Source organism: Podarcis melisellensis (assembly GCF_964234715.1).
Source record: "Podarcis melisellensis genome assembly, chromosome: 4".
In the NCBI taxonomy this organism is placed as follows: Eukaryota; Metazoa; Chordata; class Lepidosauria; order Squamata; family Lacertidae; genus Podarcis; species Podarcis melisellensis.
In genome coordinates, this window is record NC_138531.1 from 34,694,607 (window position 1) to 34,707,307 (window position 12,701).

General features: G+C 41.0%; 1 protein-coding gene and 1 long non-coding RNA gene across 4 annotated transcripts in view; one reads left to right on the forward strand and one right to left on the reverse strand.

The window, feature by feature from the left end:
* Positions 1-12,701, forward strand: part of LOC309367971 — a 370,139-nt gene that overhangs the window by 169,369 nt on the left and 188,069 nt on the right. The window lies entirely within an intron of this gene.
* Positions 7,281-12,701, reverse strand: part of ZBED1 (zinc finger BED-type containing 1) — a 125,309-nt gene continuing 119,888 nt past the window's right edge. For all 3 annotated transcript variants that reach the window (XM_081907588.1, XM_081907587.1, XM_081907586.1), the window contains one exon: positions 7,281-7,753. In XM_081907588.1, the coding sequence (XP_081763714.1) occupies positions 7,565-7,753 (189 nt within the window). In that variant the 3' untranslated portion in view covers positions 7,281-7,564. The remainder of the gene's footprint in view (positions 7,754-12,701) is intronic.

A 12,701-nucleotide genomic window follows, 5' to 3' on the forward strand; every position in this document is an offset into this window, starting at 1 on the left:
TGCGAAAAGTCAAGCCACAGCATTTAAGCTATTCATAGGTTTGCAGTTGAAAATTTCAGGGTAACAACATGGATTATACAGCTGATTTAGCTTCCGGAGGTGCATGCCACATATGACAAAAACAGAAGGTATTATTCCTATGCTACTTAAAAACTAAACATGGTAACAAACAAACCTGTATGTGTTACAAATTTTATGTGCGCAATCCATCGTCCACCCCACCCCATTAAGTATACACTTGTTTTTCCCCCATATGTACATGATGTGGGAATCATTACATTCTTTTTTCTCCCCATCCCATCAGTTCATGTGCATAGTGGAATGAAGTCTTAGCATCTGCTTTGCAGGTATGCATGAGGTATCCACAGAATGCCTGGAAAAGTGTGATGTGACTCTAATGATGTTCCACAAAATCGGGAATATAATTAGAGGTTAATAAACCGCTCTGTGAAATTACATTGGGGAGAAGACAGCATTTCTTTCAGTGTCAAAATGCGGGTGCATAAGGTTAGAAACAATGTGCTAGTGTAAAGGGGAAAGTTCAACCCGGGTATCTGAGACTATTTCTCATGCGGCCATTGCCTTCAGTCTGTCGCTATGTAACTTGTGTTCCACAGAGCGGTAGTGGAACAAATGAAGCAAGGATGTTATGCTCTGCCTCCGATTAAGCTTTGGATCACTGACCTTTCTATCCTCTAGCTTTACAGATCTCTGTATCTGCTATTTACAGAAGAGACAGCATGATGAACCATAGGAAAGAGTTATGGGTCAGCTGACTGTTTACTTAATATAAATAGGATGCATCTATGAAGAGAGCTACATAATGACTGAACCAGAAAAGCAGAACAGCAGCCAATGTGATGTTGAGCCAATGCCTTAGTCCAAACCATTGTGGAAAAGAACTTATTTCAGCAGACTGCACACCATAGTAGCAGAAAAGAATGCTTTCTTCAGAACTGCCATGCTGTCTTTGAACTCCTTCCTGGAAGAATTGTTCTACGCAGTTGGCAAATACAGACTCTCTCTACAGAATAAGAAGAGATAGGTTCTTGTTTGTTGTTTCAAATTTGCAACACACTGTTTATGCTTGTAGATTGCCTTGGTACTACCAGCCCAGTGAAGTTAAGTCTGCATGGATGATTCCCAGCTGGCACCAGCTACCAATGTGGAGGGCGTACTTAGAAATTTGCAAGCTACCAGAACCATGTTCATTGTACAAACAAATGGGAAACAGGGGAAGTGTGCCAATGCAATCTTACTTCCAACAAACTTTCACAGCTGTCTCTGTAAGTTTTGGCTGGGAACAGCACACAGTTGACAACTAGCATTCTATTCAGCTTTTGAGTAATTTGGCTTTTTGTTTGATGGAGCTTCTCTAGCTTGGTGAGTGAAGAGTTTTCCTAATATTCTAGTTTTCTATGGACATAGACTTTATACATGGCAGAGCATGCAGATATGCTATTCTGCTACACTATGGTCAAACTATGGCTTGGTTCAGATGACCACCTATTGAGAATGAGCTGCGGTGAGTCTAAGGTTCAGATGTCTCCTCTTCTCTCCTTATGAGAGATAAAAGTGAAACCTGCTTTTACTTTAGAACAAACCACAATTTCATCTAATGCCAGAAAACAGGGAACAGTGGTTTGTTGTAACTAAAATTCGTTAACAAGCCACAGTCTGAAACCATGGTTTAAGATGTACATGAATGGAGCCTATGATTACAGAATAAAGTGGAGAATAATGGGGAGAACAGCTAGCCAAACCATTGCTAGAACAGGGACAGGAATGGAAGCAAAAGTTGTAAGGCAGTGAGTGTGGAACAAGCAAAGAAATCCATGGAGACTAGTAGCTACTTTAATAATAGAAGGAAAGGAACCTGCTAGCAAAATATGCTGGAAACCTGGTTGCTGTGAAAGGTAACAAAGGGAAAGACGAAGCAAAAGTAAAAACAAAAAAGAAATTTGTTTTGGAGTGTTCTTTTTCTTTAAATCTTATGAATATAATACTGTTAAAATGCATTTGTGAATGGCACCAAAGAAGTACATAAAGGTTACTAGGCAAGAGTAAATACGCTGTATTCCATGTATGAGATCTTCTAATCCTTGAGGTCACTGCCCCTCACTTGGTCACATTCCCTTAACATTCAGCTTCTACTCCTCTCTCCTTTTCTTGCTGAAACACATCCACTTGGAAAAACCTGGCTGTTGCTTCATTCAACTGTGACGCCTGCTTAAGAACACATTTACTACATACAAATCTGTGACATGCTTGCAGGCAGAAGCAGCAGTCAATGGTTGGGCATTGAAGACGGAGCTCAAAAAAAGGAACTTATGAACCAAGAAGGGAGTCAGTGCCAGAGGATCTGGTACCAGAGGACCATGGATCCAAGACATAAGGACGGGAGGAGTTAACAAGTAAACACTCCCAAGCAAAGGACCAAAACGAGAGGAACTGTCAAGTAGGCAGGATAGAATCCATGAAGAGGAAAGGGCTTGTTGGAGAAGGGTATGGTTATGGACTGTTTGAACCAAATGTTCAGTATTTGTTCCTGCCAGACTCTTGGTCAAGAACCTCCTATACCCAGTCATGAGTTGCTCTGCTGATTCAACAGGTCTCTCACACACATATTGTTTCTCATACAAACATTGTGAATGATTGGCTCACATTAGCACTTCTGGATAATGGTAAGTGAAGGTGGTGCTCAAGTACCAAATCAGGGGATATGCTACATCATTTACTAGCCTGGAAAACTAAGCGACTCACAGAACCAGTTCACACTGTTCCACACACACACCCCGCCCTAGTTTTCAATCTGGAGAAAAGGATTCTCTACCCATGTTTGAATGTGCCCTCCATGGCCATGAGAACATGCCCTCAGGATCACAACCGTGAGTAGGCACTGCATCCACAAGGAGCTGTGCAGAAAAATCAGCACATGCTGTCCTAGCTTGTGCTTGTAGTAAACAGTGTGTGTAAAATTATGCTAGGTACAGACATAGGCGCCGGATGGGGTGGGAGCTGGGGGCTCCCACCCCACACAACATTCCCCATTAAGGGGTCGGGCACCCACAATTTTTTGCGCTAGGGCCGCAGGGTGTGCTGTTGTGAGGTGTGCTTGCCGGCAGGCATGCTAACACCGAACACATGCACCGTGGGCATGCTGATGTCAGGCACCCATGGTGTTTGCAACCCTGGGCATCTATGGTCCCAGGGCCAAGCTGGTGGGCAAGCAGATAGGGAGAAGTGTTTCCCCCCCTCTCATACCAGGAGTGTTGGAAGTTTCAACACAGGCCAAATAAATTACTTCTTCCAACCCTGAGTCTAATTTGTGACCATAGGATGGCCACCAATTTGGATGGCTTTAAAAAGGGGTTCACACATGGAGAATCAGTCTAACAGTGGCTAACTAGCAACATTGGCTGCATTCTACCGCCAGTATTGCAAATGGCAGTGGGTAGAGCGCTCATGTCCTCCTTGTGAGTTTCTCATCAGTATCTGGCTGATCATTATAAGAACATGACATTGTCTTTGGCCTGATCCAACAGAACTCTTCTTAAATTCTTACATCAAGGCAGATCATATACACTAGAAAGTGTATCCTTAGCAACCCTCCCCACAAAACAAAACCCACACCTAGAAACGTCACTTTATAATGCAGGTAACAAATGAGCTAACTTTCCTCCTGAGACATGATACTAAGCAAAGCACTTTAAAAGGTGAAAGTGTCCCTGCTGGCCTCTAAAGATGTACCAAAATGCCCTTATTGGATTTTTTTATCTTCTTGTGAACTTCTCTCTGTTTCGGATCAGCTATAAACATCCGTAACAAATGTTAACCATTATTTGATAGGAATCTGATTTCTTATAGCTTAGGAGCTTCCTTACTTTTTGGTTGTTGGGGGCAGGGGGGGTATCAGGATGAATTTTAGAATAATTCAGGTGCTCAAACCAATAAAGACAACAAGAACTGGGTGACATTAACACAAATGTCCAGGACTGTAGGTGCCGTGACTAAAAAATAACAAACAGCTGCAGATTTTACAATGTGATAAATGTCTCATTCGGGCAGTATATTAAAGTAATTTGTCCTAACCTGTTACCCGCCAGATGTAGCTGGTACTATAATACAACTCCCATAATACAGTGGTACCTCGGGTTAAGAACTTAATTCGTTCTGGAGGTCCGTTCTTAACCTGAAACTGTTTTTAACCTGAGGTACCACTTTAGCTAATGGGGCCTCCCGCTGCCACTGCCAACGCCTCGCCATTTCTGTTCTCATTCTGAAGCAAAGTTCTTAACCCAAGGTACTATTTCTGAGTTAGCGGAGTCTGTAACTTGAAGCATCTGTAACCTGAAGAGTCTGTAACCTGAGGTACCACTGTACCATGCCACAGGCTGTGCTGGCTTGAAGTGAGGAGTGCAACATCTAGAATGCATCAGGTTTGGAAAGCTGTATTAAAGCTTTTACTATTCTTTCATCATTTTCTCCCCTTTTGGATGCAGTTATTGCTCACTCATCCATCTATTCCTTGGTATTCATGCAGATCTTTCACATTTCTGATCCTTCCTGGCTCAGTAGACCCTTCATGGCTACAGCTGATCTGCCACAACAACATTCAGTTAGCCATGTATGTTTCCCTAGTGAATCTTCACAGCAAATTCACTCCTTCCACCCATTTATGGCACTACAACACCTAGGAAAAGGCAGACAACATGACACTAAGCTTCCTTATTAAGCCAAAGCAAGGGTAACCCTATCACAGTTACAGATGAAACAGCTGAAATGTAGGCGATGTTTTATAGTACTAACTCAACTCAGAACCTATTAAAAAAACACCTTATGTTGCCAATTTATGAACTGTCTGCTGTGGTTGTAAAATAGCAGCATTCATATACTAAATGAATTGGAGAAACTGTAGAATGACTCAACCACAGTTCAGTCATTCATCACATTTTCTTACATTCATTCGTGTTCCTTTCGCTTAATGAACAGCAGAAAGTTCATTTTAACATAAAGCAAAATAACAGTAAAGAGATATCCGTGTCTAAGGGTGTATTTACATTACAGATTTAAATTGGCCTTCTGGCAATTCCTTCTGGGAACTGTCATTCTACATATGCGACCTTAAATGCATCTTTGCATTTAACATGCGGCTATTTTTAAATGCAAATAGCATCAGCTGGGGGCTGGGGGAAGAGAAAGTAAAACTATTAGATCATAGCAGACATGGAGGGGACATTTAACCCTTTTCTCTCCTTCTGTCATCTGTAGGGGAAGGCACTTCCTCACTGGCACCAATGAAGGATTTCTCCCCAAAGCAAATCCTTTCAGAGGAGCGATTTTCCACAGGGTTGCTGCCATCCTAATTATCACCCCATATCTGTTCATTGGCACAGTGAAACATGGAGAGGAGCAATCAAGTTCTGGCACTGCAGGCACCTCCAGATATCATTTTCTTTGTGCATTCACTGTTCGTGCTCGTGATGGCACTGGGATGGTTATATGTGATCCTGTTTTCAAAACTGTTTGGGCATGCAGAAGATTTGGTGTGGACGTACACCTTCTTTCCCAATCAGGACATGCCCCATACCTCCCTGCTGAGATCCTGTAACTCTTCATACCACAAATGATCTGTGAGGGGTTGCTGTTTTTACCTGTAGTGCCAGAGTGCCCCTCCTGATGGCAATAATGGAATTACATTGGGGAAGCACTGCAGAGCAACTCATAAAGTGGAATGATAAATGTACAGGGCAATAGAAATCCCCCCACTAATGTACTATTTTTTTAATATATTTTTGCATTCACACTGTGTTGCAAAATGCACTCACCAGAAAAATACCCAGTCTGGGGGCCCAGGTAAACACACACAAACCCCAAACAACCCCAAAATCAAGTGCAGTTCAATTCTCTCCTACCTTCATCACCCTAACCCTTTCTGCAAAGCTAACACACACAGACCTGTATAGTTTTAAAGGATGGACAGAAGATGAGATTACAAACACATACTGTACTCCCATAGTAAAGCTTGTAAAAGAGCCCTGAAGTTTGAAGCATACTTTCCCATGTGTTTGACTTATTATTTCTAAATGCATGGTGCAAGTAATGTTACCTTTTATCTTGAAACAGGAGCAGGTATTTTGCAAAGGGCAGTCATGTGGACAACTAGAAATCCTCCTTTAAAAAGCTTCCATTTTAAAAATCTAAAGGTGCATTGCACCTGGAGATGGAATAGCAAACTATTCCTCTAAGAAAATAGGAAGCTTTTTTTTTTTGCACACAGTTTTTTGTTTTACTTATCCTCTCCTATCTTCATAGATTCTTGCATTTCTTGGATGAATTGTTCTGGAATATGACACCCCTTTTACTGCTACAAGCTACTTATAGAGTACAATTATTACAACAATCTAAAGAAGATCACAACTATCTGTGTGTGTGGACAAGGGAGGTATGGGCTTGTGTTTGTGATATAGCATGATGATTCCGTCCATCAAATTTTAAAAAATAAACTCATCTGGGCATGCTCAAGACCTTGGGTGCCTCTAGATCTTGAGTACCTCTGGATCCTGGCCTATGTGGGCATGAAATGAAGTACAGATGATCATTCTTAGACTCTTTGGGCATAGAATCTTCTATGGTTCTGTGCAACAGCTTGTTAAATGGTCAGCTGTCTAAAACATGGCAAGAGTCCTAAGCTATTCTTAATCATACATAGCATTTTATACACATGGATGGCTCAGTTGGTTAAAGCATGGTGCTGATAACTCCAAGGTTGTAGGTTCGATTCCTGTATGGGACAGCTGCATATTTCTGCATTGCAGGGAATTGGACTAGATGATCCTCAGGGTCCCTTCTGACTCTACAGTTCCATGATTTTCAGATTCCTTGTGAAAGTCAGTAATGATGGAGACAGACCCACCTCACCAGAAAGGGCATTCCGCCAATGAGAAACCACTACTGAAAAGGCCCTGTCATAGGTCAGCACAAAGGAAAGAAACTCCAGCTTCTTCAAGTTGCTGAAAGGCACACAAAATGCCTACACTGGAGCTTTGAAGAGCTTGCCTTAAGTTGAATATGTTTCAGCCTCACGAAACAGTACCTTTTTACTGATATTGCAGCAGGGGTGGGGGACCTGTGGCTCTCCATGAATTTTGGGACTATAACTCTCATCAGCTCCAGCCAGCATGGCCATTGGTCAGGAAAGATGGAAGTGTTAGTCCAGCAACAACTGGGGGACTTGGCGGTTCGCCGTCTCTGTGTGAAAGAAAACCCCTAATTCTACATAAGGTTAAAGATATATATATATTTAATCACAGACTGAAACATCATGATTACAAAATGGATGGTCAAGTTCAAAAACCACCGTACACACAATTCTGGATGGGAACCTCTTGCCCATTACCACCACTGCCGCCACCACCACTAGCAGACTGGTAGCTCAAACAGAGTTCTTATTTGCCGGTGTGACTGAACAGTGAATTCCGGAAGTATGAGTGATGCCGCACAACAGAGGCTGGTGGGACGTATTGCATTCACACAGCAAGCTGTGGCTATTTTCCGAGCTCTCCTACGGTGCTGTATCAGGGATCCCAACAAGTCTGCAACTTTCTGTCCAGAGTCTTTTCTGCAGCTCCTCATCATAGGAGACGTCCGCAGATTTTGTCCTTTGCTCGTTGCAAAGATAGCAAGCGCCAACGCCTTCCAACTCTGGTGAAACTGCTGCATAGATTGATGTGGATGCACCCTCTTCTGGGCTCTGTGGATTAGAAATCAATCAATCAATCAATCAATCAATCAAGTAGAACAGGAATGCACAGAATAAGGTTTATCAAGACATGACCATGAACTTACTTCCAAGACATATTTCAAGCACTGGCTAATTGGTAGGTGGGGTGTGGGGAGAGGTTATGTTCTATAAGGAAACCATATAAGCCCAGTTCTCGAATATATTTAGTTTAGGTGGAGTAGGTGGGGGGAGAGGCAGAGATAGAGGGAGTGGGGGTGGGGAGAGAGAGAGGATGGGGAGAGACTGTGTGTCACTCAGGGCAAGTTTTCTTCCCTTGAGACTTGCTAAAGGTGGTCTATGAGCTAGTTATTCTATGAACAAGAGGCAATTGTCAAGTTACATAGTGTAGTAACATTTGACAAATATAACACCACAATGAACAGAACGATCCCCATGGGCAGATTACGTGGAAGTACTGTCTCTCAAGGACTTTAAGCAAAGATAAATGTATCACATCTCTGCCTTTAGCTTGCCTTCACCACTCCCCTCTATAATTTTTTTTTGGGGGGGGGGGTTCTTTGTTGCTTAGAAACCACCTAGTTCTTTCAGTTTTAGGACCTGACATGGCAACACAGATTCTGTTACTGTATTTACTAGATAGAGCATCTGTTTACAGAACAATACAAGAACTAGTTATGCCCCCATTTGTCAGCACTCTGACCAAGGAACTCTGGAAACTATCATTCTATGAGGAGAAATCTTGATATATCAAGAATTATCACCACTACTCCCCCCCCCCCACTTAAAAAGTGTGGCACTTACTGTAATAACTTCATGGTGAATACCAGCACTGATTTTTTTAGGGGAAAAACACTGAATTTATCACCATTGTTTGTGTGTGTGTGAACACATGCACACACATGGATTTTGTTGGGAGAGACCACTGAGAATCAAACTTCTCAAGTTTGCAAATGTAGAAAGATACATCTTGTGCTTCAAGGTGATGTTTAGACATCTGTCCTTAAAATTATATAATCCCGAGTTAGTTTTGTGAGACCTGATTTAAGCTTTCCTCTTTCCCCAACTGCAAATTAATTGTTTAATCTTGTTAATTACAACATCATTAGAAATGGATTAGCAACCTATTCTCCTGGTGATCCACTGTCCCCTTCATACACAATGTCCTCTCCCATTCATATATTGCTACTCCCGGTAAGGAACTGGGTTGTATCCCTTTTTTTTCTTCAAGCCACTGCAGTAAGTTTGAAAAATGTGGAAGCAAAATGGCATGTCTTGCTCCATTTCAGTATACAGAAGAGGAGAAGGAAGAGGTAAGATGAGAAAAGGAGGAAAGTAGGAGGCCCAAAATTTAAGGAATCCAATAAACAGTATTTCAAATCTGGGACAGGGTCATTTTATTGGAGAATGAGCAATCCAGATGTGAGTATCACTGTTATTTCACCTTAAGCTTCAGGGTGTCCTACCTGTAACACTTTCATATTCATTAGGCTGTGGGGCAAAATATCACAGCGTCTGAATATCAGGTTATTTCAGGTGATCCAAGCTGGCTAAACCAACACGAAGTTTTTCAAAATCATTAATCTCTTTGCAAATGTCAGCTTCTGGCATTTTGCTTACAGTTGTACATGGGTAGAGCTTGAGGTCATAGCTTGCCTACAGGGATTTTGAAACTGTGGTTTATTCACTGCCGTGGGTTTGATCCAAGGATTTTCAATCTCCATACAGCAGCATTACACGGAAACGGCAAGTTGTTCCTTTCTCAGCAGCAGAATTAATGCATTACTGAAAGCAAGCAGCAGTATTTAAATCTCTAGTGTAATTATTCATTTTACCAGGATGAAATGTCCTTTAATCTGCCACAAGCAGGTGAAGATGCAAGTTGTATGTATGTATGTATGTATGTATGTGTGTGTGTATATATAATGCATTCTGTTGAGTAACATGCAGAGACAGAGGCAGAGACCATAACAACTAGGGTGACAGCAAATGAAGATTGTGAGGCTTAATCCAGCACAGCAAGGTAAACTAGAGGATTTCACTTGACACAAATAATTATCATCAAAGTGCTGTGCTGTCAAAGAGAAAACTAGTACGTGTCAAACAAACAAAAAGCAACATTTTGTATTCATATGATATAATTTGTCCCACATTTAACAGATTTACTTCCTATCCTAGGCTTTACAAAAACATTCTTACAAAGTTTTACATTTTTAATCACAGATTTGGATCCCCCAGCCCCAGACTCATATATTACTGATCCCACTGATCCCCTATTTTTCAATAATTGCCTCATTTCATCAGGGAAAACAAGGAACCTAAACACACTGAGACTGTACTTAAAAGGTGTTACCTGACCTCCCCTACCATCTGAGGCAGCTTGCAAATGTGACTATACTCCTAAAATAAAAATATCCATACCAAAATGGTGGGCCATCATCAGATGCGTATTCTGCTTTTTCAGGATAGAAATGGGAAAAAGTAAATCTACAGACCCGCTGAAAACAGTTACAATAACAAATTCAGAAGCACTGATCTCTGAATATTACAGAGTTATCTTTAATATTGCTCCTCTGGGACCTCATTCCTGAGCCTTAAGGCTCCTACAGAAAAGGCCTTCTTCCACTGCCACCATCTTGATCTCCTGGTGGGATTTCAAGCAGGGTTTTACCCAGCAATCTTGAAGGATGGTGGGAGTTAATCTAAGGCATTTCCGAGGTCTACAAATTCCAACTATCAAGGATTTTAAAGGTCAAAACCAACCTCTTGTGTGAAACATATTCACCTCATATCACTTTTTACTGAGCAACAAATGACCAGACAACTACAGGAAAACTCACTTTTCTTAGAGCACTTGGCGTCCAACAAACATTATTTTGGTATTGTTTGGGATTTAATTTTAGCTTGTTTCCCCTTATTCACAAATTCCAAACACCCAAAAGTACCGCTTAAATACAGAACAAAGCTATGGTCAATCTCCTCCCCACCAGCAGGTTTTATACGGATGATAAATCCCACCACATAGAAAATTGAGCCTTGCTGAACACTATTAACAGCTTCAAAAATGTGGAACAAATATCACATGGTCCAATCCAAAAATGAGCTCCTTAACTACCTTTTCCTTTAAGGATTTCCTCTTGTATAGGCTCAGCAACAGCCCCCATCAAACACAGATCCTGAACCAGCTGATTCAAGCACACATGACAAGAAGATTCCTCTCTCATGCCTTTGGCTTAGACCTTGGCACAACTGTGGGGGTCTTACTTGGAACTAAAGACTGAAGTGCATCAACAATCTTGATGACACCGTGTACTGTTTCAACAACTGGATGTTACATCAGGCAGGTGCGTTTTGCAATTCACAGTAAGCACTGGGGTGATATGGGCATTGTGAATCATGTGAAAACTTCTGTAAATAAGCAACACAATTCCTTGCTGCAACGGATTAGCGTGGCTCCCTTTCTGGAAATTGCTATGATAAGCTGGCTCATGTAGATTCATCTTGAGCTTATGATACTTCTGTTTGAATGTTTTGATTCCTGTCCTTCTGAAACGTTCAGACAAAACATATTTTTTATGTGAAAGGTGTGAGCAAGTATTACAGTCTGTTTCCAGAGCTGAGTTGGTGCCCTGTTTATTTACAGGACACTGCAGACTAACAAATCCGAGACACAGTACATGCCCACATGGGTCTAATTCCTACTCCTGTGAAAACTAATTACCTAAGCCTATCTTATTGATAACCTTTTCCAGCCCTGGGGATGGAGGGGGACCAATGAAAGATGAATCACTATAGCAACTGGGGCAGGATGAAAGAAACTCAGTGGCATGGAAAGCTATGAAAATCTTTAGGCAGATTCTTTGAAGACTGAAGACCACAGATACTGGGCACACATAATATGTAGCTATAAATGCATTTATTATGAAAAGTGGTATGTTTTCTTTCCGCTTTACAAAACTATGTCCCTTGCCGAGACATGCTGCTTGCACACATTGTATTGTTATACGCTATCAAAGACTAAGCATCTTTGAACGCTCAAGACACAATAAGTGTTTTTTTCAAGTCATTTTGTATGTTGTGCAAATGTCATAATGGATAAGTAAAGACAAGAGTACACAGTCAACAGAAAATGACAGACAATACGGTACAGCAATCTGCAGGCTATTTGTCTTTCTAAACATTGTAGATAATTTCTCTCTCTCTCTCTCTCTCTCTCTCTCTCAGCTTCCTGTTTTCTGTTTTTCTATTTATTTATTTCCTTTAAAATCCTCCGTGTTCATCTTTCTGCTTCTGGGATGTATCAGAAGACCCAAGAGAAATTTGATAAACTACTGGTTCTCCATAAAAAGGTTTGTCCTGCATATGATTAGTCTCGAGGTTACTTGCATTGTTCATCTAGACTAGAGAAGCTTCATTCAACAACGAGCCTTTAAAGGAGAAGTGATTACAAAAGACTAGATAGTCCAGGTTTCTTTCTGTGCCTATCTTTCCTTTGCAGACAATCCGAATGGCAATCATCCATGAAAAGATACCTTTGTTACCAATTTTAAAACCTTTACCTGGCCAAAATACTTAAGATGTTATAGGAATATACCACAAACAAGACAATGTGAAGTTAGAAAAATCACACCTATATCTTTTCCAAAAATAAAAAAGGAGGAGGAAGAATAGCATTTTTAATAAAATAAGCATTGATTAGTAATATCAGCATAGCTTCTCTCCTTTATTTCTACCCCAACCCTAGAAGGGCAACTATTATAGTGCTCAAGTTAATATCAACTAAAAAAAAAATTGTATATATTGGTCGTTTACACTAATGAACTATTTTTAAAAGCCACTAGATTAACTACATGCATAAAGGCATTTTCTCCTAATAAGCTACACAGCCTCCAAATGTTTTGCCTGCTCCTAAAGGACTAGCATTTGCTGCAGATCTAATAAATAATGCAGATATGGTTCC